This window comes from Opisthocomus hoazin, chromosome 14 (assembly GCF_030867145.1).
Source record: "Opisthocomus hoazin isolate bOpiHoa1 chromosome 14, bOpiHoa1.hap1, whole genome shotgun sequence".
NCBI lineage: Eukaryota > Metazoa > Chordata > Aves > Opisthocomiformes > Opisthocomidae > Opisthocomus > Opisthocomus hoazin.
Window position 1 is genome coordinate 5,575,190 of NC_134427.1, and position 27,261 is coordinate 5,602,450.

General features: G+C 40.8%; 1 protein-coding gene across 2 annotated transcripts in view; it reads left to right on the forward strand.

Annotated features, from left to right (window-relative positions):
* The window catches only part of PCDH11X (protocadherin 11 X-linked), a 513,039-nt gene that overhangs the window by 371,718 nt on the left and 114,060 nt on the right, over positions 1-27,261 (forward strand). The window contains exon 6 of one of the 2 annotated variants that reach the window (XM_075435305.1): positions 2,930-3,128. The exons of the other annotated variant lie outside the window; for it this stretch is intronic. Within the exon in view, the coding sequence (XP_075291420.1) occupies positions 2,930-3,128 (199 nt within the window). The remainder of the gene's footprint in view (positions 1-2,929; positions 3,129-27,261) is intronic. 2 annotated transcript variants of the gene reach the window in all.

Genomic DNA, 27,261 nt, shown 5'->3' on the forward strand with positions numbered 1-27,261 from the left:
TGCTGTATTTTGACAACAAACCATGAACAGAAATATTCATTTGTTTAAGCTTAATGAATCCCAATTGCTCGTAATAGTAACCATTGCGTTCTCAGCCATTTGAAAAGCTAGTACTGATATCTAACACTAGGACTTGGGCTAATAACATTTTAAGAATACTTTCTTCTTAAGATTCACTGGTAGCTTGGAGAGAAGAATGTACAAACTAGCGTGAGTACCAAACCACACAGGGCAAGGTGAGACAGCACGAAGGCAATAAGCCTCACAAAATAGGCAGAGATTTTACAAAAAGTTCATGCAGTGAAGGCTGATTCTTAGATACTGTGAATAGCAGGCAAAGAAATAGCATATTCCATTTGCACATGCCGTCGCTACACGGTTATGCAAACTTGGTGCGGGTTTGTATGCAGGGAGTAAATCAGAAACGTTACAGGAATGCTGGCACTGGATCAACTCCACAAAACTTTAGTTAATTCGGACTTTCAGATAAGCGTCAGCTGAGCCTGCTGGTATGACTAGGGCTCTGAGAGGCAACTGACAGTTAAGTAGTAGAATATGACAAATCATATCAGTAATTTCTGTGGATCCATCTGTTTTCTGGACTGTGCCGAGACACCCCATGTATCTCTACCCGTCTGTGCTGGGAAAAGGATCAGCCAGTCGGTGGGGGAGTAGGACCGCTGTCCCAGCCAGCCTTCCAGAGAGCCCTGGGAGCAGCTGCAGGCAGCTCACTATAGAGAGAAATAATAAGATTCTTCTGGTGACACCAAAAATGCATGGGGCGTGTGTGTGGGGAGGTGTTAACTGTGATTTTTTTCACCATCTGAGTTCTTTTCCAGTGGGCTGTAAGGCTTCTCCTGCAGTCACAGGAGGGAGGTCTTCTCCCATTTCTGCCCTGTGTGATGGGAAGTCGTTCTGTGTTCAGGTTTTCAGAGCTCCTCAACTGATTTCTTGCTTGATCTGTTCCAATTTTTTCTTGAAGATCTGCCTAATGAAGGAGAATCTAAAATCTGCAAATTTGGTAAACAGGAAAGCAGGACTGGAAGGCAGAGTGCACTTGATGATAAACAGATGAAATAATCTGGAAAAACAGAATGGCAGGAAGAATAAAGGCAAAGTGCCGCACTCAGGCTCCAGCAGTCAATGGCACCAACCAGAAAGGTGACAACTAGCAGAAGATCATTAGAAAAGGAGCTGGGCGTTATGGTGGTTGGCAAGGAAAATGTCTTACGCTGCCATGAAAAAGGCAAAGCAGTAGCGGAGCCTGCAGGAGACGTGAAATGATCCTTCTGCTCTACTCCACGCTTTAAAGACCTCAGCTGAAGCTGCATATCGAATTTTGAGCAGTGCACAGAGAAGCATGTGTGAGCCTGTGTGCAGGGGGAGCAGTAAGAGATATCGGAAGGCACACGACAGATTGAAATAATAAGGTCTGTTTATTCTGAAGTAGACTACCAAATGCCAGAAAGATGAGTGGGAATAACCAGACCATGATGGATGGGACTGAAGAAGTGATTTATTTCGTAACGAGAAAAAGGCAGGTTAGACGTTAGAAGAAAACCTCTCCATTAGTAATGGTGCAGCACTAGAACAGATTTTGTGGGAAAGCCATGAATTTCTTACTGGTAGCTTTTAGGAAGAGTTTTCACTCACATCTGTCAGGATTTGCATAGGTAAAGTTGATCTTGCCATTTTCTTGGCTGTAGCACACTGTACAGCAGCTGTCTGTGGGCTTATGTAATAACATCACAGTGATAAAAAGAGATTTTGAAAAATAGAGGAACTTCACTTTTTAGCAAAAGCTTAATATAACCGATGGTGTTCAACACCATCACCTATAGGAACCAAATATATAGAGACCTCTGACAACAGCTGCTGTATTATAAACAAGGTATATACCTTTTTTTGCATAATTGCATCAAAAATCTGATCTCCAGCATTAGTAATCCCAGCAGTTATGGATTTGGAAAGTTTTGCATTGCCTTTCAAAGGGAATTTTGAGTAACATCAAGCTAAGAACATTTTAAATTGTTATTTTGGTTTTTTTTTTAATCTTCGTGTTTCATGTTTCCAAGACACATGGAAATAAGACACATGGAAATAAGCAGGAGAGCTGCTTATTTCTTTGTTCATATTTTCTTTTGATACTGGGAGAGATTTACAATCCAGTTATTCAGCTTCTAAATCACGCAGAGTCACTTAGGTGAGGAAAACGTCGTCCTGTCCCTGATGTGTCCGGCGCTTCATTCCCCTGGCCCTTCCTTCAGTGGCGGGGCTGTGATGCTTTCCTTCCTCAGCTCTCTATTTCCCAGCTTCCAGCCTCTTACAGTAAAGATAAAGATCTGTGGTATAACAGAAATCAAAGAGGTGTAACTGTCTGAAGGAGAGCGGTGGAATCTACTTCTAATTCATTAGTTTAATGGATGTGCAAAATCTGTTATAATTGTTTTCAGTATATAAGGCTTGTTATTGTTTGTTCTTTCTCTACCTTAGAAGAATCCAACAACATAAGTGTGTCACATTTTTTAGGCCCAAAATTGTGGAACAGCTTTTAATAGGAAAGAAAATGTTTTTGGAAAACTAGAAAACTGAGCAGTGAAATAAATTGAGCCTCAAAAAGTGATTGAAATCTCCAAGTCAATATACAAAAGGCATCCAAAGGCTTGTGAAGTCTGACAGACTCTCTTTAGTTTGAGGTGTCTTTCATTTTGCATCAGGGCTTCCATTTTTAAGAAGCAGAAGAAAGCAGTGCTGTCAGGTGAAGCAGGTTTGAAAGCAGGCTGCCTGCTCATGAAAGCCTGAAATTGTGCACAACCCTAGATAATGCGTCTTCAGCAGATAACTGAAATAATACATTTCCTAAATTGGTTGCATTAAGCAATTACTGATACCGTAGTGGAAGCCATATAATTTTCTTCCTTCCTTGTAGCCTCAGCGCCGCGTGACGTTTCACCTGCCAGATGGCTCCCAGGAAAGCTGCAGTGACAGTGGGCTCGGAGACCACGAACCCACAAGCGGTGCTAGCACGTCGCACCCTCTGCCCCTCGGCTTCCCTCAGGAGGAATACTATGAGCAAGCATCGCCCAACAGCCGGACAGAAGGAGACGGCAACTCAGACCCGGAGTCCAGTAAGTGGTGAATCCTGGTCATCTCACTCGTTAAATCATTTGAGTATCAGAAGTGGGCTTCTTTTTCAGGCAATTATTAAAACTGGACGTTGATTTTAACGTGGCCAGAGAAGTCCTATATTTCTGAAAATGTGAAGCCTGAGCATTGGAAATGAGACACTCTTGATCTGTGAAGAATTTATGGATTACCTGGTATTTTTATAGATCTGCTGTGCTATATGCAGAGGAGCTTTCTGGTGAGGCTAACACTGTTGCCCTTACGGTCATAAATACTGCTCTGAGGGAGTTTACACTTTTTAATGTGTTTCCCTATCCAACACTAGTGTGCGTTGCAGTTTGTTTTAACAGAAAACTTCCAGATAATAACTAGGTCTGTGAACACACTGCGGTCTCCAGAAATAGGGTTTAGAATCATAGATTCATATAATCATTTGGGTTGGAAAGGACCTTTAAGATCTCCAAGTCCAACAGTTAACCTAACACTGCCAAGTCAACCAGTAAACCATGTCCCAGAGTGCCACATCTACGTGTTTTTATATACCTCCAGGGGTGGTGACTCCACCACTTCTCTGGGCAGCCTGTTCCAATGCCCAAAAACCCTTTCAGTGAAAAAATTTTTCCTAATATCCAATCTAAACCTCCCCTGGCGCAACTTGAGGCCGTTTCTGCTTCTCCTATCACTGGTTACTTCGGAGGAGAGACCAACACCCACCTTACTACAACCTCCTTTCAGGTAGTCACAGAGAGCAGTAAGGTCTCCCTTGTATCTCCTTGTCTCCAGGCTAAACAGCCCCAGTTCACTTAGCTGCTCCTCATAAGACTTGTTCTCTAAACCCTTCAGGAGCCTCAATGCTCTTCTCTGGACACGCTCCAGCACCTCAATGTCCTTCTTGTAGTGAGGGGCCCAAAATGGAACAATGTATTCGAGGTGCGGCCTCACCAATGCAGAGTACAGGGGCACGATCAGCTCCCTACTCCTGCTGGCCACACCATTCCTGACACAAGCCAGGATGCTGTTGGCCTACTTGGCCACCTGGGCACACTGCTGGCTCATGTTCAGCCGCCTGTTGACCAACACCTCCAGGCCTTTTTCTGCAGGGCAACTTTCCAGCCACTCTTCCCCACACCTGTAGTGTTGCATGGGGTGGTTGTGACTGAAGTGCAGGACCTGGCACTTGGCCTTGCTGAAACTCCTACAATTGGCCTCTTGATTTCTTTCTTGATTTATCTTTTGAAAGCACCTATGGAATGTAGTAATAATCTCAAAAGAGTTTGTCATCTTATTTCTGCCATTATCACTGACCTATGATACTGAAAACGTGTAAAATCAAGGTTTGCTCAGGACAACGCTAGAGCTATGGATACTGGTATTGCTTTCTCTTGCCGTGAGGTGATAGCCAGTTAGAGACTCCACTGTACTTCAGTCAACTGCTAATTATCCAGGGCCTCTTTATCTGAATTAAATTGAACTGTGCCATTGATAAAGAGACACCTGAACGTGTGTAAGCCTCTAAGGCCTTGTTAGCGGCCTAATAAGTGATTTGAAAATACATCTGTTCTGGGCAAAACTTGGCCCGAAAGGTGTATTTCAGCTGCTTTAGTGCATCGTGAAGAACAAATTAGGAAGTCCTGTGCACTTCAAATAGCTCTGTGAGAAGGTAGTTACATCTCTGCACTGGCAGATACAGCAGCCAGCAGAGAGCATTAACTCCGACTCCAAGCTGGCTCTGACAAATTCAGCCTGGCTCTTGGAAATCACACTGCTGCCGCTGCCTTGGGCTGCCCGAGACTGGAGTCTGAGGGGCTTGCCTGCACCGAGGAGGTCCGTTCTCTCTTTTGCTTTTAGTTCATAAACTATTAACTGGCGATCCTCAGTTTCAGACTTTTAAAACTTTGTAAAGTTGTATAGTTCCTGAAATAATGCAGAACATTTTTTTCTGAGCTGATAGGCAGCTGACAAGAACCAGCAGAGGTTTTGAAAGTTGTGTTGAAAACATTATTCATCATTTGCTTTTGTTTGTGTTTATATATTTGAGGCTATAATATACCCTTAAGAATATGCTAGGCAGTGAAGCTGAATTCTTCACAGAATGGGGCTCTAAAGGGCTATGGATCTATGTCAAAAGAAAGAAAATTTCAAGCCATGTGTTGTATTTGCTGCTTTTGCTATGCATGCTCATGATCTGACCTTGCTTTCCGGCTCCCTCCTCCTTTTGTTGTTTGTAACTCCTGAAATTAATGCTTTACTGAAGTAAGCACTATGTACACGAAACCAGTATTTCGGTCCTTCCCTTCTCCTGCAGAGAGGGATAGGACCTGGTGTACGAGCAGCTGGTAAAACAAGCGTGTGGATCCTGTCTTGTCGTTTACAAAGAGGCTCGGGCTTTGGACTTAGCGATGCTTTTTGAATAGACTATTTGCAATCTCAGAACAAATATGGATCATCACTCTTCTAGAATGTTGCCCTAAAACTAAGACAGCTTTGACATCGGAATATCGTTGACACGTATCACTGTGTGGAGACTAAGCAGGCATCTGATGTATTTTCAAGTGTGAAGTTGAGGAACATTTAATCACCTGTCTAATTACCTGACAGTTCAGTTTTAAACTTGAAATCACAGTTTAATTAGCATTTATGTTATGTGAAGGTTTTTTGCCCTTCTAACTTGTATGGTATTGAAACAGTTTAATTGACAGAATATAGCGTGATGCTTACAGTGCGGAAAGTGTAGTTTGCAGTCCTTCTTAGTGTTTTGTGCTTATATTAATGGCAGCATCTAGTGGCAGGAAAAAAAGCAGATATAAATAGATGTCTGTTGTGCTCACATAAGTCTAAGCAAAAAAGAAGGTGAAGACCCACGGTATATTTTTATTCAGTGTACTGCTGAGAAGTGACTTAGTGTAGGTAAGAGCAACCAAAATATCTTGTGTGCTGACCTGTGAAAGTGTACAGGCCGAGGTTCATCTCGTTCACTTGTGCATGTGTGATACTTTTAGTCAATAGTGAAAACTGTCCTGAACTGAGTTTCCTCTACCAACACGCTGTTAGATTTTTTGATTATTTTTATTTTCGACAATTTATAGTGGCATGGTATATTTGAAGTAATTCTATTTTTGTTTCAAGGATGAAAATGTTGTGAATGTGAAAAGCAAAAGGAATATACAGTCAGATAATCTGAGTAGATACCAGAATTCATACAACAGAATAGCATGACTTTCACTCTTTCTCAAGTTCGTTAATATCTGACCTATCTTAATCTGAAACATTGTCTAAACAATTAAAGCTGATTAAACATCTGATGGTGATTTAGTTCAACTTTGCCTACCGAGGACACAGAGTTGGGATGAAACAACTTCAGTAATGTCTAGAGCCTACTGAGACATTAAGCGGCTTATGAAAGCTGATGACAGATGCTACATCACACAGGGATAAATGCAAAAGTGTTTTCTCCCTCTTGTTTTTCCTGAATATATTTCTTTGTTTTTATATGTTTCTCTAATATTGGAAATTAATGCATTTTAGAAACTTTAAATTTATTAGCAATAGTAAAGCATTTATTACAAGACACTGAAAAGGTGGGCATAACTTAAAATAACCGAAGCTGAGAAATATTGATGAGAGGAAGCCTTAAAATTCGCATCCAAGATGGGACTGAAGCAAAGGGGAAAGAATAACTGTAAGAATACAGTGGTTAGAAAACTATGAGCAATATATATCTACACCTTTAAAATTAATTGACTGTACTAATTAAAATTAGCAATAGGCTATTTAACATGATTTGTCTTCTCTTACTTTAGTTGCCTCCTCAAAAAAGCATAATGTGCAGTGTGGTAGATGTGTCATAAGGAAGAGATGCCAATAAACTTTCACACTAAGTAAACAGTAATATAAAAATGCATATAGGTTTGTAGAGAACTTTGTTGTCCTTAAATAGCAGCACTAATGTATTCATGTATTTTCTGCTCATAAATTGCTCAAACTAATAAGGATGTTCCAATAACTCCTTATGCTAAGGATTTTAACCATTCCACCTTTTTTAAATTTTCGCTCTGCCCTCACCTGTATTATGTTTAAATACAAAACACACTATAAACATAGACAAAAAGTAACAAATTCTCTTTCTGTAAACTCCCCCAGTAACCTGTCTCCCAGTGATGCCCACTTAGTGGCTGTAAGCAGGGATGTTGACCAAAGGGGTTAAAAGGCATGTGTTAACCCCAGTTGTGATGGGTTATTTAATACGTGTGTAACATATTAATGACACATTTTCATGTTTCACCTGTTTTTGTAGCCTTATCAAAACAATCTGGCTTTTTTTCTTTTCCTCTAAAGTTATTGTTCTTACTTTTATTTGGAGAAGGTAGAATATGCCCAGTTTGACTAAGAAATTGGGCAGAGTAAGAGGAATATGCTTGCAGCTTGGGGACGAAGCCAGAAAACCTGAAAGTAACCTGTAATTAAATTATTGTAATTGTTTTGTATAAACAAAGTGGAATTATGAATGAGTATCTGGGGCAAAGCCTATGCTGTCTTTAAGTGATCATCAGACTTCAATAGAATTAGCCTTAAGAAGAATTAAGAGTGTAATCTGTGGTATTTAGCCACACAAGAAGGAGGTTTGCAGCAAGGATGGCATCTGTTCATGATTAAAGATAGCATATATTTCTTCCCCAAAATTAAAAGAACGCTTTCACCTTGCCTTAATTTTTGATAAGGATTATGTTGATGAGAGCAAAGATGGGCTGATGAAGAATGATAATAATGGAACTAAAAGTCAGAGCAGGCTCAGTGCATTCATGTGGAGGAGAGGAGATAGTCTTCCTCCCAGGATATTAAAACTGATAGTGTTTTCCTTATTTTTCTGTAATTCTAAGAGACAAGGTGTCAAGAAAAAATAGTGCTTGGTCAGGCTTCAATACTGGAAAATATATATGGGAAAGGAACGAAGATGTACATAAACAGAAAACAATAAATGGTATCATAAGTTTTCCAATAATAGTACTAGATTAGCTCTAGTATCTCACTTCCATGACATTTACTTTTAATATTGGGGAATACATGTGTAGTTAGTCTACACAGATTTAAGAACTAATAACTATTATTATGACATTAAGGTAGAGCGCTAGTAATTAAGAAGGAAAAGGCCCAGATTAATAGAAGAATGGAAAAATCTCCATCATTATCTTCATTAATGAGTTTGACATTAAAAAGCAGGAATGTCTCTATGAAATATCTCAAAGCCAAACATCCTGAAAATATAGAGGAGGAGGTGTGTATGACACAATAATTCTTGATTTTTCTAAGGATTTGGAGTAATAGCAGTGGGATGAAATCTGGTAGTTGAGAGTCTGTCTCCTGGGAATGGGTGTATGTAACTAGTATATAAATCACCAGCTGAAAATGACGTAAAGAAAAAACCAACAGAGTATTACAAAGATAAGCTATAAATCACCAGTACCTAATGTGATTGTGAAAAAAATCCTGGGCTACCCCTAGGACAGGAAAAGAAAGAAAGGAAAAAAAAAGCCAACTCAAGGCATTGAGGATACCCCAACGGGAATATTATGAATAGTGTTGGCTTCACACATTAAAGAAAGGTGAACTCACTTGAGAAAGAGGTGGAAAGAAATATTATTAATAACAAGGGAATGGAATGCCTATATACAGAGAAAGGAATTAATATTGGTTTGTTTAAACTGCAGAGTAAAGGCTGGCTGGGGATTAGGACTGCTCTCAAGTAGTAACAGAGAATGGCGGTAGAGAGATTTTGGTGGCCAAAGTGAAGGGCTGGGTTACTTCACAGGCAGATGAACAGCTGCTGCCTGTAAACCAGCCGAGGCCAGAAATTTGGGGATTTCAAACAAGGTCGGTGAGGAAGTATAGAAGCAGGGAATGAGAATGCTAACTGGTTTTAAACAGAAGCTTGATAAATTTATGAGGGGGCAAATAAGTCACCCTCTGTAATAGCAGCAAGCCCGTTCTGTGATCCAAGAGGTCCCTTTGCTAGGTTCGTAATACAAGAGCTGTCCCTGCGCGTGTTTGCTGAGCGGCAGCTCTGTGCTGGCCCTTGGCTTCGCACTCCGGCGCCAGGCTGGACGCCGGGCTGGTGGGAATCCTGCATCTCCCGACCGGGGAGCATCGCCCGCTGCCGCAGGGCTGGCAGCCCGGCCTCGCCCCAGCGCCGAGGGAAGCTGGCCTTAGTGATGGCTCGCAGGGTGCTGTAGGCCTCGGTGATGTCCCCATGAAGATGAAAGGGTCAGTGCTGCATGCTGATGGCAGACAGCTGAAGATGGGAAGCTCGCTCTCCCTGGGGAAAACTGCTGCGTTTTCTGCCATGCTGAGTTGTATGATAATCAGAAACTCTGCAGCTGCTGAAATACACTCTTTAAACACCATCAATAACACTGCTCTGGCAGCTGGGCTTCAGACCTCATGCTGGGGCACACGAAGAAATAAAAGTACAAAGTCCTAAGTATCTTGTTCCCTGTCCAAAAACTTGAGGCTAGGAGTGCTTGCCAGCAGATATGACTTTTTCTTAATGGTGTTTTCATTTTTTTTGTTCTCTTCTTGTATGCTTTTAGTTCCACAATAAGGTTGAAATGTAGCAGTGATATTTTAATTCTGTTGTTGCTGAGTTATAAACACACTATAGCACTTGGGTCTAATTTGGGAAAAAAAGGAAGACACTGTCGTTAGTTAAAGATAATAAATCTTGGGCTAAAATACATCCCAGTCTACCACATCTGCCCGTTGGGTCCCTTTACTTCTACTGTATTGGGTTTTTCTATCCCCACGGCTGAATGCTAATAATTAATTCAGAAAGTGCTGAGGTAATTAATCTTTCTGAGGCAATAGGGTTTGATTGATCTTCTACTTTAATCAAATTAGCTTGTACGTAGGTGAGAGAATGTAATGGCTGACTACGGTGCTGTACCGCTTTGTGTAACGCCAACCTTTCCGATGACCTCCTGAGAGCGTGCCCATGAATCACGTATATGTAAACCACCACAGCAATCAGCAAGTGTCTGCTTGATTTAAAAGATGAGGAACTGGCAGAGATCAGCATGAGGATGTGCTCAACATTCCCCTTTTAAACCGTGTCTCCTTTAGAAGTGCAACTTTATAGCTGCATGGCATATGTTCGAGGGCAATGAATGTCACAGGGCTGACAACTGTGGATTTTCCAGATGTTTTAGCTATCTTTTTCTAAAATGAAATAACTGTCTAATCATAAGCATATACAGTGAAGTAAGCCAACAGAAACTCCTATAAAACAAAACATTATTATATTCTTGGTCTGTTGATGAGTGGAGATTGGAGAGGGGGGAAGAGGTCAGACTGGAGAGGTGAGTTTACAGTGACGCTGAGGAGTGGCTTGTGTAAGTGGATTTTTAGTTGTACCTAGGAGGATAGAGATTGCATAATCAGAAGTTATACCATGATTTGGTAATTTGGTCCCCAAGTGCTTGACTTCAGAGCTATTAAGGCAGCTGACACAAAAGGGAAAAAATGGACAAAGCAAATAACGTTGAAAAATGCAAAAGCAAAAAGACGGTGTCTCTCAGACCCTTTCAGTCAAGCACAGCACTATAAACACAGAGTCTGATTTTAAAAATCTGATACTTTCTGTGAATAAGGAACACTCTCTATAAATTCTTCTAAAAGTAAATTTTAGATGTTTTATTATTGATATCAAAATATTATGCCCTGATGTTTTCTACTGTTCGAAGAAAAGTATGACAAAAGCACATTTTCTGAGATGTGCCATCTTCTTTCATGCAAAATCAGTGGGGATTGGTGGGGAATATCAATGGGGAAAATCTTGTGGGTTTTTTAGACTACATACTAGGATGAAGTAATTCAGGCAATAATGATGTGTTTGTGAATACCATCTAACGTTATTCTTGACTGAGGTTTATAATGGAAATTACTCTGTATAAAAAGTTAGAAAGAATAGCTCCACCTTGCAGTTTAGAAATCAGTCATTTCTAGTGAAATAATAAGGAAGGCTTTAAAGTGTTTGTTTTGGTTTTTTTTTTTAATAATAAATGAGATCTGACATCTATAAACAGTGATTTAGTGGCAGATGTTCTGTGATATATAGTTATGTTATCACTTAAACTGACATGATAATGGATAATCCTATTTTTTTCTGTTTGAGGTTTATGAAAGTTTTAAAATATATTGCTACAGCAAGCAGCCTGGTGGGGCAGAGGTGGATAGAGAACAACTTTCTTCCCTCTACTTTTTCAAACTCCTTTTAGATCTGACCAGCTGTCATATTTGCAGTAAATAGAGGCCCTGAAGTTTGGCTGGGTAAATGGAATCTGATTTGGAGCACTCTGTCTGCGGGAGTATATTAGGGCTTTGATGGTTACGATAGCTTGAAAAGTCACAAAGGGCACAGATTAAAATGGAAAGTTTATCTGGAGCCTCTGAAAGCTGAAGTCATTGATAGAGTTCCCTTCTGGTGACAGCTTTGAAGACGAGTGTATCCTACGTATCTGAAATCTAGTTATGGATGAGATAGAAGTTTATCACAGGGAAGCAGACCTCTGGGAGCAAAGCAATCCCTTATCTTGTCTGCCCGGTTTGCAAATGCCGTGTGGAGACCGGGCACAAGTGCCAGGCGGCAGCGGGAGGCCGGGCAGGCAAAGTCACCCCGCTCCGGCGAGGCTTCTGTCAGAGGGGAGCGGTGGCCGTCTCTTGATGATAAGCCTTTCTTTGCTGCTCGTTTTTATTAGGCCACCTGCACGGTACGATGAAGTTCAGGTGAAGTTTCTGGTTGCATTACTTAGGAGCCACAAAGCGGTTTGTTCTATGCCCTCCTTCTGTCTGTCTTCTTTTGTCTCAAACTTTCACTTCTTTCTTACTTTTAAGAATAGGAGAACAACAGTGATGTAATTTCTTTTCTTTTTTTTCAAGTCAAGATAATCAGTGGCACTGAGAAAAGCTTTTAGCAATATGAAATATTAAGATGTTTGTTAGCATCTAGTTCCTGTTTTAAGAACAGAAATACAGAAAAAAACCTTTTTTTTTGTACTTTATATAATTTAAGCAATGTGAAAAATTGCATGGCTATCATTCAATTTGAAGCATCATAATTTATTACTTAATTTCACTGTGATTAATGAAAAATATGTCAGGAAATACATTTAATGACTGTCTGCAGCTACCAGTCTGTCTTAGAAACTAAACGGAAGAATTGTATTTACTGAACAAAGAAGATTCCCGAGTGACTGCACTTAAAGTCACAATATTTGCTGAGTCGAATCTGATCAACTCAATAAACCTAGTGATTGTTGTCCTTGTTTGTGTAGAGACATGGGCATCCTTTAATCTGATGTTTTCCTTTTAACTGAACTTTGGGTAGGGAAGTAGGATCCGGTCTTGAAGTACGCTTTGGGAACAACTAGAATTTGTGTTCCAAAAAGCTCATGTACGTCCATATATTCCTGAATGAAGGAGATATATTTGCCATTACTTTTCAGAGAACTTTTAGTCTTCCGGAAAAGGAGCATGTTTTCAGTAAACTGTTGTTTCTGTGTTTTTTGAGATTGTATAAGCTGTGTTGTGATCCTTTTATTTTCTGGCTACATTTTAAACCTTAGCTTTGCTGTGGTAAGGCCAAGGGAAGGCTCGGAAGCCCTCGCACAGTCTCTGCGCCAGGGAAAGGCAGCGCTGGTGTCCTTGGTACATGCTGTTGATCCAGCTTGTGTAACACCAGTTTTTCTTGAAACCTACTGGTCAGTGATATTATATACACTTTCTGAAAAATCAAATACATTTGTCTGCGTTCAGCTGGGGAGACCTAGGCAAAGTATTTATGATGATACTTTTGGATTTATGTTACATCAGAGGCTGAGATTCTCACCTTTGTGTTTAATACCAATAAATAATGTTGCTGCTTTCTACTTACTGGCAGGATTTTGTATGGGTTGTGTTTTATTCAGAATGCTGTGTCATTCAGTACTTTTGTTATGAAACCAAGTGACATTCTAATTGTTTGTAAATGTTTTCAGAGTTAACTCAGTACATGGGTGATTTCAGCAAAGCCAGAAGCTCCGATCTCACGCATCCCTTTCAGAATTCTCATCCTGCTCTCGTGCTGTCTTGGTTATTTGTACATATCCATTCCCGTGTTTCAGTTTGAATTAGATTGTAAACTCCCTAGATCACAGACAGAAATTTTGCTATGCATTTGTGGGGCTCTGAGCACAATGTGGCTGTTACGCTCATTTTATGCTGCCAGTACAACTGCAGTAAAAATGTTTACTAATGCCTGTATAAAAGGAGTGGAGCTGATCTATACGGATAAAACATGGCGCTAGCAATGCTTCTAAGCGCGTATCAGGTCTTTTTGTTTTCATTTCATCCTCTAAAATAGATAGCTTGTCTCATGTTGGATTCCCACAGTTCAATCACACTGTTAATGCTGACGTGAATTGAGTAACTCATCCTGTCGAGAAAAGGCGGGCGGGAGTGCGGGCGAGGAGGAGTGCAAATGCTGCTGGGTAGCACTGTGGTGGGCCAGCTTCGTGCTGCTTCAATTGGCAGAGCCACCCGACTGCCAGATCAACTCTTTCACGGAGCTTCTTGCAATAACAAGTTAGTTTAACCTTACTGTACAAGGCGTCTGGCAAATACCTACCTGCATCTGTGCATGCTAATAACGCTGATTTGCTGATCGTACTTAACAAATGCTTTTGTGTTCGTTAGATTTGTGTTACTTCTGTCTGGGTGAGCAACACTGTTGCATCCTGAAGAGCTTGGCTTCAATGGGGTAATAGGGTGGGACAGTGAGATGGAACACTAGTTAACAGCATCTTCCCTTTTTTCTACTTTGTGCTTTGAAAAAAACATTTCTGACATGCCTGGCTGCCAAGCAGCACTGTTGCGATGCTTGTTCTTGTGACGTTTAAAGCACTACTTCAAGCCTTGGTGCATCAAATTAAAATTCTTTTTAAATAATAATAGGAAGCAATGACTGATCCAGCTAAAATGCGTTTTCCAGCATAAGGACTTGGCTAGCTGATTCCGTACGGTCTCTTGTACTTAAATTCCTCTCATGCAAAAGAACTCTGTTTCTTTGAAATATCAGGAAGAACAATGACACTATTTCCATAGCTGCTCTTTTATCTGGTTATCCTGACTGATGTTCCAAAACCAGTGTCCCAGAAGATGTGTATCTATAGGATGAGACATCTAACCCTCACCTAATACTTTAAAAGAAAGCAAGCATTTCTCCACCAAGAAAGGCTGTGCTCATGTCACATACTGATCATACACCAAAGAACTGTTTAGAAAAGGAAAGACAGCCTCTGCCTCTCCTCCTCAGTAGTACCTGTAAAGAAAAACAGTGGCAATAAAGTAAAATACGAATGGTGAGAGACAGCACGTGGAAAACTATAAAAGCAAAAATTGTTTTTCTCTTAATTCAACTGACATTAAAGCTTTTCTTTATACACATGCTCATTTTTTCACCTGGGGTCAAAATTATCCCCTTATTTCTCTTTTTTTATTAAGATCACAAGAACCTCTTTCCATCGACTGGGTATCAGTCAGCATTACTCTGACCTGCTCCAATACTGGAACATATTCACAGTGCTGTGAATAAGATGTATGCCGGAGGAGATCTGTAAATAAAATGGGTCCTTCACCTTTCATTGCTACGTCCTGTGAGTCGACTAGCATTTGGTTATGTCTCTACATGGGGTCTGAGTTGTCGTACGATAATTAGGAGTTTAGGTGATTAAAGTATGGTTTATAAGTTTTGTGAAGATTATTAACAGATAAATAATCAGCTTGGATACGGAACTATCCAGTTTTCCATTTAATGATTCATGATTACAAGATGTTTAGCTTTTGGAAAAGGGATAAGGTACTTTCTCCTCAATTTTATTTTATATTTTTGTTTACCTCTGCTAAGCTACAGAAAGATTTCAAAAGTGCAGTGCTGTGAATTATTCTGGAGTTGGAAAAGGACATTTTTTTTTTTTTCTTCCTCCTGAAATCTTCTGATTTTTTGATACAGCGAGGCTATTTCTGTGGAGGGAGTTTGTGTCTGGATCATTGTATGACTCCTGGCCCTTAATTTGTGTCAGAATGCAGCAAATTGCCAAATACGTGTCACAGCTTCAGAAATGTTACTCTCTCTGTCATCCTCTAACTGGCACAGTAGAAGAAAGCCTCACCTCCATCCCGGGAAAGGTGATGGAGCAGCTTATCCTGGAGGCCATCATCAAGCAAGTGGAAGAAAAGAAGGTTATCAGGAGTAGTCAGCATGGATTCACCAAGGGGAAATCATGCCTGACCAATCTAATAGCTTTCTACGATGACATGACTGGCTGGGTAGACGAAGGGAGAGCCGTGGATGTTATCTACCTTGACTTCAGCAAGGCTTTCGACACAGTCTCCCATGATATCCTCCTGGGGAAGCTGAGGAAGTGTGGGCTGGATGAGTAGTCGGTGAAGTGGATAGAGAACTGGCTGAATGGCAGAACTCAGAGGGTTGTCATCAGCGGCGCTGAGTCTAGTTGGAGGCTGGTGACAAGTGGTGTCCCTCAGGGGTCAGTACTGGGCCCAGTCTTGTTTAACTTCTTCATCAACGACCTGGATGAAGAGTTAGAATGTACCCTCAGCAAGTTTGCTGACGACACCAAACTGGGAGGGGTGGTAGATACACCAGAAGGCTGTGCTGCCATTCAGCGTGACCTGGATAGGCTGGAGAGCTGGGCAGAGAGGAACCTGATGAGGTTCAACAAGGGCAAGTGCAGGGTCCTGCACCTGGGGAGGAACAACCTCATGCACCAGTACAGGCTTGGGGTGGACCTGCTGGAGAGCAGCTCTGCGGAGAGGGACCTGGGTGTCCTGGTGGATGACAGGTTAACTATGAGCCAGCAGTGTGACCTGGCTGCCAAGAAGGGCAATGGGATCCTGGGGTGCATCAAGAAGAGCGTGGCCAGCAGGACAAGGGAGGTTCTCCTTCCCCTCTACACTGCCCTGGTGAGGCCTCATCTGGAGTACTGTGTCCAGTTCTGGGCTCCCCAGTTCAAGAAAGATGAAGAGCTACTGGAGAGAGTCCAGCGGAGGGCTACAAGGATGGTGAGGGGACTGGAGCATCTCCCCTACGAGGAGAGGTTGAGGGGACTGGGCTTGTTCAGCCTGAAGAAGAGAAGGCTGCGAGGGGACCTTATAAATGCCTACAAATATCTGAAGGGTGGGTGTCAGGAGGATGGGGCCAAGCTCTTTTCAGTGGTGCCCAGTGACAGGACAAGGGGCAATGGGCACAAACTGAGGCACAGGAAGTTCCGTCTGAACATGAGGAGGAACTTCTTCTCTCTGAGGGTGACGGAGCACTGGAACAGGCTGCCCAGGGAGGTTGTGGAGTCTCCTTCTCTGGAGATATTCAAGACCCGCCTGGACAAGGTCCTGTGCAGCCTGCTGTAGGTGACCCTGCTTCGGCGGGGGGGTTGGACTAGATGACCCACAGAGGTCCCTTCCAACCCCTACTATTCTGTGATTCTGTGATTCTGTGAAGAAAGCACCAAGGAAAGAGCCGTGGCATTACTAGGACATCCTTTGCTACTGGTATCAGCTACTATTATAGTTAGTAGGGCTCTAACGTTAACACTTAACTGCTCAATAAACATAATGAGTACACTTGGTTTATTTGAAACTGCCTGCCTCTGTAACCAGAAAGCTGACTCGCTAAATCTTAATGCAGTAGGAGCTGTTCTGTCTCTGAGCGGCGAGGAGGTGCGCGCAGCGAGGCCTGGAAGGAGCATTTCCTAGGAGGGTTTGTTCCCGGCAGAGACCGTGCTGTGACGGGCGTCTCGGAATCACAGCTCTTCGCACAGGGCCCCAGCAGTGGAAAGCAGAGAGAGGAGAAGAGGGAGTCACATCGCATGATTAAAATTGCCAAGGAGACCACTGTCCACATCGTGATAATTCAGTGCACGGACTTAAAAATTAAACACACTGATAGACAAGACTAGCACAAATCCCAAGAGAGGCAACATGTTTAGGAGCAGGGAAAAGAAGAAAATGCCCTGACCTTATTCTGGCTCCTGGGTTAAGAGTGCGTTGTGATAATGGTTACAAAACTTAAGATATTAACGTAGCCACTGGAAGATATCATAATAAAAAACTCCCTCCTAATTCCTTCTTTATGGTTTTTTATAAACACTGAATTTTAGGATTTGTGTTTCCTTTGAAACATACTTGCAAAGAAACGTGGTTCTGCTTTGTACCTTCATCATTAACCTCTGCTATCAACTTTGTATTTCTAATCTAATGAGTTGCAGAGAAATTATAATACAAGTAAGCAGATGTTTTCTATTTTGTATAACACCTATTCTTGCTGAATAAGGCGAAAAAATTATATATGTAGAGGGACATTAATACTTCTTGTTAAAACGTGCTTTGCAGGCTGAAGAGACTCATATACATAATGACAGTCAAAAGTCAGGGAGTGAAAATGGGAATTTGTTAAAAACAGCTGTGCTGCACAACTCTTTGACAGGAACAGAGATATGCTTTATCCAGTAAAAATTTCAGAATTTATTTACAAGGAACTGTAGCTGCTAATTTTCATCAAGACATAAGGTTAACAAGTCTGTGAAACAGGGGGTTGGTTTGCTCTTGTTCCATGACCATGAAAAAAAGAGCTGTTTGGTGCTCTGGTGGAGCTGCCGTTGTCCCCGTGGCAGGGTTCTCTGGAGCCTCACTGTGGTGTGTTTTAATGCTGCCAGCCGCACCACCACCACCTCAGTGTTCCCTGAGAATCTTTCAAAGAAATGCTGATGGAAAATAATAATACTGTTTGAATGGTCTTGGTTGTTTTTACTCTTTTTTTCCCCGAGGCGGTCGTGCAGCCCATGCCCTGTTTCGCAGTGGCAGTGCCCCAGCCTGGAGCTCAATGCGCTGGGCAGTGCCGCAGACGGCGCGTGTGATTGCCGCCGGCACGCGTCCCCATGCTGCTCACTGCGTTGCTCAGCTGGAACTGGCATCGCCTGAGGAGTTTTCTAGGTTATTTGGTTAGTGTAGACTGTATGTCAGAAGAGATCTTGGCTTTTTAGCCAAATGATTAGCAAACTGGATTACAGATGGTCCAGTCTATGAATCTAGAAACCAGATCCAGACAGCTGCCTGCACTGGAAGGCAAGAAGGATAGCTTCTTACCTGCAACACTGATGAAGCTCCAGAATGCATAGTACAGTACTATGTTGCATTTATGCTTTAATAATTGATTACACTCGAAGCATATACTGTACCTGTATCTTACAATTTACAGTGACTGAAACTGCATCTAGCGTCCTGCGCTAAAGCGTCTTTGCCTAGTAATGCTCGATTTTGAAATAGGCACATAAACGGAGCAGGCGGGGGGGTCGCAGAAACATTTTCCTGGTCCAGAAGCTGGAATTGAAACTGCGACCCAGCCAGGCAGCCAGCATTTCTAATTCGCAGTCACTCTATCCTTTCCCCCCTAGCAAATGTACTCTAATCCATAACCATTTCGCACGCTGAGGTGAGATGTTAAATACAAAGAATTGCTTTTAAATAATAAGCTCATGACACAAACCAACAAGAACAGGGATCTGAAGGTTAAAGATGGCATTCCTCCTTCAACCTAAGCTGCTGTAAAGGAAGAAAGAGATTAAAAAAAAAGAAAAAAAAAAAAGCTGTGAATACATCAAAATACATTACAAAAAGATGACATAAAAATCTGATGTCTGTGTATATATAATCTAAAACATGGTTGTCTTCCATTGTTAAAATATTTGTATGGAGGCAAGATCTTTCTCAGGTGTTTGCTCCATATGTACTCAATTCAAATTATTGTCTTTGTTGCCTGTGTAACTAATTGCAGAGGGACATGTTGTAATGCAGATGGCAACTTTTTTTTTTCTCACAGCAATAGAAGACGGTTCCAGTAAAAATACATTATCTTTGTTCAGATGTTCATAGTAACAAAAAGAGGAAAGTAAAGAAGTTTTTTTTTTTTTCTCACGAGAAATCCCTTTGAAGGCAAGTGGGTTTTTGCTCAAGTACCAGTGGTATTTCTGGAACTTATTTGAACGTTACGCACTTTGTCTGAGCTTCTGTTATGATCCTGCTCTGCAACAACCCAAGCACACCTCTCTCCTGCTTAGCTTGCGAGTGAGTTCTTCCTGGGGGGAAATTAAAAGATTGTTGGTCGATGACATGGGATGGGCTGCAAAAAAGGGGTCATATAGCTGTATATATATTTTTAAGAAATTACTAAGAATTCAGTTGGATTCTATGGGCGACTTTTGATTTCATTTTGTAAAGAGAAATAATATAATTTGGTCAATTACTGATAAAATTGGAAATATCTGACAAAATTTTAAGTCCTGAAAACTCTCACTGAGGACTGCGCAAGCCATCCATCTGCTCAAAGCTTACCTTTGGGTTGTTCACAGTCTCTCTGACTCTTGGTAACGTGCAAGGAATAATTTCAGGTACTGAAGAGAGGAAAATGAAAAATAAACCCAGTCTGAGAGGATAGGTATGTGAAACTATCAGTAAGAAAGCACAGCACTGTGTTTAGGAGACTTCACTGTAAAACCAGTAAGATAAAACCCAAACTTTGTAGTTCTGTTTCAGCAAATTCCTTTTTCTGGAGGAGAACTTCAGCTGACAAGTGGGATACCGCTTTTCTTTCGAGGTGTGTAAGAGTAAGAGAGCTTTCTCTGGAGTCCTTGATGGAACTTGTGTTTTTATTCCCATTGTGTCAGGGATTTATCTAACTTCTGCTCATGTCAGAAGTCGTCTCCATTGTAAAATGTATTTGTAAATGACTGTTTCAGAATCTTGAACTGAAAGACCTGATTTATTTGATGTGAAAATATTTCTGGTTTCCTGTATAAGATATATAATGCATAACAGTAATGTTGCTTTGCTTGTACTAGGTTTGTTGGGAGAAAAATAAGCAACCCTGACCGAACTAGGCAATTTGCAGCCTTGATTAAACAGAGCAGACAGATGAATGACTGAAAACAAAAAAGAGCTCTGAAATTACGGACAAAGCAGTTCTCTCAGGCAGCACAGCTTTTCTCTTCCTTTTTGTTTTCATTGCTTCCGCTTGGTCACCCGTTCGGCATCAAAATGTTGTAATCTACTGTTCCCCAGACATACTGAACTTAGCGCTGCCTTTCAGCGAGGCCCTGGCTTGCCACCCAGGATCTTATAAAAAATATATCTACTGCCGAGTGAGTCTCTGGTATTCGTGTGATTTTGGTTAGTCCTGCTCTGCCTGTTGATGAATACATTTTTCTAGTCTAACTTTGGGGTCCATACGGTGGCATTGGGATAGAGGCTATACATGACACAGGCTTGTGGGACAGACCATTTCTGCCTCCAAGGATGATGAAACTGTGGAGTGGTTAATAAAAAGAACTATCAATCCATAAATCATTACAGTTACTATTTGCAATTATGAATGCTGAGACATAAATTAGGAAACTGGGCACCAGTGTAGCAGGCACAACCACGGCCAAACTTCACTATGAAGTGCAAAGAATAAAGGGACAGATCTGCAGAAATGATATCTCTTATGAATAAATGCAAATAAATTGGACATGAAGGGGTGTGGGGTGGTGGAGGAGATTACTTATTCAGCAGTGAAGGAAATAGACAAAAGAGCATCGCTAACATCCACCCACACCTAAAGCTTGGCTGTATTAGTGGGAGATGTTAGGCTGTGACTTGCTGACAAACCTGAAGATTGAATTGTTCATCCACAACACACAGAGTAATAGTAGCTCAACACTGATGCTAGGCGGGATTTTCAAGGGACGTATCATACTTTGGCTTAGACCTTTGAATGTATTACAAACTTACTGTCATGGGCTCTTGAAAGATGAGCACCTCTCCAGTTTCCTGCTGGAGACTGAAGTAAAACTATCCGGGTAGTTTTCAAAGTATCTGGCAGATACAACGTGCTGGTAATGCAGTACACATTACTTACAGGCATGGTATCAACCCAAGATCTAGCTAACATACGGTGTCCTATAGACCAGCTTCTCCAAAGCTCTGTGTTCTGGAACTCAGAAAGGAAAAAATATATTAATCTAAGTTTCAAATAACCTTTCACACTAAGATTCTGCAAGTCACTAAGTGCTATAGAGACGGATTTTTTCCAGTCACCAGAAAAAGAAACTACTTCTAGATGTAAATGCAGTGCATCTGATCAGTAAAAATTGTGTTGAAGTATATTATATTTTCATTTTAACACTGGAACTTGTGTGTGTTCAGAAAGCTGAACAGTATGTCTGGCTTTAGCCTGTGCTGATTTGTAGTGAGTAATTATCTAATGATGATAGCGTTCAGCATGCGTGACAGCTCCTGTAGCAAGATTTGGAATTTTAAGGAAATGCTCTAGATGAAATAGCAACGTCTTGTTTGTATTCTCTCAGTCCCCTAGTCACTATTGCACTTCATAAAGCAACTACGGAAGCAGATTGCAAACACACATCATTTTTGTGTGAGATGAGAAAAGGCTCAATGATCCTTAAACACTACCAGCAATCCCCTTCACACACCTTACAGCATCAGGTGATCTGTTCCAAGCAAATCACGCGTTGTATAAACAAGTTTTCAATCCTGTCTAGAAATGCGCCACTGCTAAGATCTCTGGGCATAAACATGTACCTGAAGGCAGCTTTAGCTCTGCGTGACGGTGTGGACATGTAGTGTAATTTTTGTCATCCATCTCTTTAGCTGGAGGACCTGGTAATACATTTGTTATAGCAGCAGTGTGCTGGAAAACTCGTTTTAGATTTTCCTCTTTCTAGTCTGGGGTTTAGGACCATGGGATGTATGCATGAACTGCGACTTGAACAAAAGCCTCTGCTTCCCCTCAAGGTAGTGAAGGAAGTTGTTTGTACCATCTCCAGCACCAGTCGCAGGGCAGGTTGGTAAGTGTAACTGGATGTTCATCAGGTGTCAGCCCGGATGTAATGGGCTGATGAACAGAGGACATGCCTATCCTCCGGTTGTCAGGCCCCCAGGGGCGCTCTCCAAATGAAAGTGTAGATGGAGGAGCAAAAGCCTTTTGCTTGTTGCTAATGTCACAAGCTTCCATCCTACCCCACTGGGGGAGTAACCAAGAGGATGACACAAACATGGAAAGGTTTGGATTCACGAGAGACCCCAAATTTTTGCGTATTTCCAGCCATCAGTGGAATCCATGCACGAAATACAGTCTAGCTGATTGTGGTGGTGTAACAGGAGGAAGAAGATTCAGGTTCATCAGGGTCTACAGAACTGTGATTGTCTTGCAAACTCTAGGCATGTCAGCATACTAAATCATATTTGTTGCTCAAGAAAAAAAATATTTACCCTATAGATTCTTCTGGGTTCTCTCCCTAGTGTGACATGGCTACATCTTCACAGACCAGCTGTTGTATAGTCTAACCTTTATATATCACTCCACTTGTTGTACCACTCCATACAGGCTGTCACTAACTTTCCATAAAATTCAGAGGACCTCGTAAATGAATTTTCTCTGTGTTTTGCCATTATATGTTAGTGAAATAGCATCATCCAGTCAGTAACACTGAGCAAGCAACACAGGCCTTAGACTAGGACTGCAAGATCAAGATAAGACTTTATGGATTGTCTCATTATCAAATCCACACCAGCTAGTTTTTCAAGGTCTTACTGTTAAGAACATTGAAGGGCCTTGTATTGATGCTGCTGTTGTAACAGTAGCACAAGTTCTTATGTTATCATACATTTAATAATAACTTCTTTGTTATAAAATAGCAGAGTGCATGAGATAGATTAATGAATGTACTGTACATACTGAACATCACTGGGAGCAGTTAAATATTCTGTTTATACAGTGGAATATTTTTTTTTTTAATTCCCTTGGAGTACTCTATACATTGAGAAACACACTATGGCTAAGTCACAGGTGCGTATTAAAACTATAAAAATAGTATGTTTTTCCTGGAGGCTCAAATTCTGTTCCTTGTGATCATGTGGATAAGGCAGTCTGTGGCAACAGGATAAACTTATTTCATAGTGTTACACTGTTCCGAGAGTCGCACATAATTAGTGCAATTGGGTATTGAAGTTCGAAGTTGCTTCTTCCGTCTTGCAGCAGCTGCTTTTTGGTGTCTCTCCACCGAGAGTGAAGAGTGTTCATCTGGATCTGTAGGTTTATGTCAGGGATCCATCACTGTGATATCCGACCCTCGCTGTTGACAGAGTGGCTTTATTCCCTAGCATTCCCCAAAGACTGTATGAAAAAATACAGATGATCTAGAAGTTATATAGCATACATAATATATAAAGTGTATGTAACTGTGTTACTTTCTGGACTTTGCACTGCTCTTCTCTGGTTTTCAGGGTCTCCTGTCAGTGAGAACCCTCTATGGTTAGAGCCAAAGCTGAGACAAAAATTTTCCTTATTATAGGAACTGTTCAAATCCATATATAACATACTACGCCATGGTGTCTTATGCTAGCCAAAATCTATGAGCATATAAAAAAGCTTCCATTGAAGAACTTGATGTCTTGTGTTAATGCAGTAGGCATAAGTAATGTGATGCAGGAGAAGGAAAATGTGCCCGTCTGAACCAGTGATGGCTCTGCACTGTACGCTGTCATTTAGTTAATGGCATAGTTCCATAAATGACACAGTGTGTTGAGTGAATGGTAGATAAATTCTCTGCTGAGTCAGATGCCCTTCTTCCAGTGTGGTTTTAAATGTAAAAAATGTTACTTTTTGATATATTAAAATTGTTTGGTTTAACTTTTCATTATGTAGTTGCTCATTTCACAAAGATGGAAGGGATTTCAGGGGTTCTGTATTAAGCCCGAATTGTACGATTATTATCAGCATGCCCATGATTTATATTTAGAGTCTGTTAGGGTTTCAAAGCCATACATGCAGAAGAGAGTAAAATGAGAATGAAGACTTCTTATGTAGTCTTAATTTGGTGTGTTTTGCATATGCTGCATGATATTCAGTTGATCTTTAGGTCAAATCTTATTTCTCTACAAGTCATTTTGCTTATTTAGTCATAGGATGGATGGTGTGGTTTGAATGAGCAGCCTCTCAATTTTGATTTTAAACCATTAATAGATACTGCAATTACTGAACCTTATTTAAGACTAGCCTGAATAAAGACCGGTGTTCCTCTGTCTCCTCAACACTTCCTTGGTTCTAAAGAGAGCTGAGGAGCATCGTGGAGATATTTCTGGAGATTGATGCTCCAGCTGGCGCTAGCACAGTTGGCAGTCAGTGATCTCTGGGATAATGCACAGACAATCTAGCTTTGCTGGGCAGAGGAATGGCACTGAGATATGACAGTGGAATTTAGCTATGTATTTCTAGCAAGTCTGCAAAGGGTACCTTTATGCCCTCTTGGCCGAGCACTGCCTCAAAAGCCACTGTTGGACCTGCCAGCAGCTGGGACAAGAAAATATGTTTGGTCTTTGCCAACCGGCTGACCAACCAGCACATCTGCACCAGAGGTTGTACAACCAGGCTGAAAATTGGAAAGGATTGTTGAGAATATGAGGAGGCTGGAATATGTGACTGAAATATAACTGAGACACGTTGTGTCTCACTTCCTTTCTCAAGTCAGGGTCTCTTGTTTTAAATAAGGTGTGGAAATTCAGGAAAAATCTTTTACAAAAAGGACAGCAGCATTAGTGAGGTTTCTTTAACAGCTGTAAGTCCCAGTTTCAAAGCAAGTATGTGTCAGAACTTTCTGATGACACTGTAATGTTTATAGCTAAAGTGGAGGGGGAGAAGAACAAAAGCTTGAATGGCTGCTTATAAATGAGAAGCTTAGTAATCCTTTTAAAACTTTTCACTGTTTGCAACTGTTAATTAAACAAATGGAAATCTGTTTAGCAAAATAAAAACGGTTTATAATGTTAAAATAAATGAACTAGAAATGTGAGTATTCTATTTTTGAAGAGATTTAGGAGTTTTCCATTGACAGTAGACAATAATTTGACTTCTAATTTCAATATTATTCACTGTGTAGGAAATATGCTTGTATATATGCACATATATGCATATTTATCTGCCTTCATAATGTGGACAAATTCTGTGTGCATCTAAACATAAGTATATACAGATGCATACATCTCATATCCCGTGGACTCATGCCTTGGTTTTGCTTAATTCAACACTTTATCAAAGAGACTATCAGGGAGCAGTTCCACGCTTTGTTGGGGAAAGACAAATATGCCCATGGAAGACAGTCTTCTAATTGGAAACAACACAGAGCAAAACGCTTTAAAGTCCACCACGGATATGAGCGTGCAAAACTGTCTTCGCTGTTTGGCTTTTAACCTGCGCCAGTCTATGTGCATTCTTTAGTTAAATTGCACACTGCGAGCAGTTCCAATGAATTCAGTGGGTCTACCCTGAATGAGCAAAGTTAAGTAGGTATATAAGTGTTTTCAGGCTTTAGGCTTTACAAGCTTTCATAATTAGTGTTCTAGACAACATTAATTAAAGAGTACTTTAAAAAGAATATAGCTGTTTAAACGTCTCTAATGGTTTGCATCTTATTCAAGGTTCCCAATCAATGCAACACGTGGATAATCCACTCAGAAGCGATGCTGTGTTGGTATGATTATAGTTGTATATAATCTATATACATCTTTGCAATTGTATATAACAAACATAATTTCATACATAGTCACTTCAGTTCAAGGATAATTAAATAAAAGATAGTAATAATGAAAGACAACATATGTTTTCTGATTGATTATAGAGTTTCTTGCAAGTATTGTGACCTGTGGTAATCAAATGAGATGAAGAGGCGGGATTTCCCGAGGCTAGTAATATTTCTCTAATTTTCTTCTTTAGCCTTGGGCCAGAGTTAGAATTTGTATCTCACTCGTTCTCCTGTTATTATATAATCGAGAGAGAATGAAAAATAAAGCACTGATTAATAGCTGTAAAATACTTTTATGAACAAGAAGACTTACTGAAATGGTTGTGTTCTATCAAATTTCTTGTGCAAAGGCTATTTTGATCTTTTGTTCCACTGTATGTGTTACATGATGTAGTCTCCTGTCTTCATGAAACCATCACAGCATAATGTGGCAAAACTTTTGATGTATGATTGAGAATTGTGTTCGACAGTATAGGATCCTCTGCAGTAGCTCTACTGAAGGCTTAAACACAGTTTGAATTTTTGACATTGCTTGCCTTTTATGCTATCTTTTCTTCTCACATTAAGATCATTTCCAAAAGCTGATGAAGAAAATTACTGTGTCTTATACTGAGGTAGTTGTAAAGGCACAATAAAATTTGACATCTTCCATTTAGTGCGTGTGTCTTGATCAGGAATAGGACTATCAGAACAAATTGTTTTGAAGCCTAAAGCAGGAAGGATATAATAGTTAAGCACAAAATTACCTGATGGGTCTTTAATCACCTGACAATTATAAAAGAAAAGATATCTGTCCATTACTGAAAGAGGAACAAAAGACCAAGAATGGAAATAGAGACAACGACGAACTAAATTATTGAGGGAGTGGGGGTCTCCTGTACGAAGTAAAAACTCTTACCAGTGCCTAAAGACGCTCATCAGCCATGGGGAAACTCAGACATTTCCTTGAGTACGTTGAACTGCTTTTCATCTGGCTTCATATTTTAATTGTTCTAACAGAAACAAAATACTGAAAAGCCCCTGGAAAACTGGGGTGTCTTCTTGTTTTCCTGTAATGTTTCCCCGAAAAAGAGAGAAGTGCTTGAAGGGTTTGAGGGGTATCCAAGCCACTGGCAAGCCATCAGCCTGGACGCTGGCCTGGTGTGCCAGAGAGAGCAGGACTGCAAGACTCCTTTGGGTTGAGAGGTGGAGTTATCCAAGACTCACATCTTCCAAATGGCGATAGGCTTCCTCCTTGATGGTGGACAAAGATAGAAAATTCTGTAGTTCTGTAAATACCATTTGTTTTCTTTGAAAGACCAATTTTTTATAGCATTTACTTTTCCCTCCCTCTCAGCATTGCTCCCACAAATTCCATTTAGTTAAATTAAGCTCTGCTATAAAATCCCGATTTGGCATGATAATACAAGAATTATTAAACAGGTAAGATTGACTCATCATTTTTTCCTCTGGCCTTGAC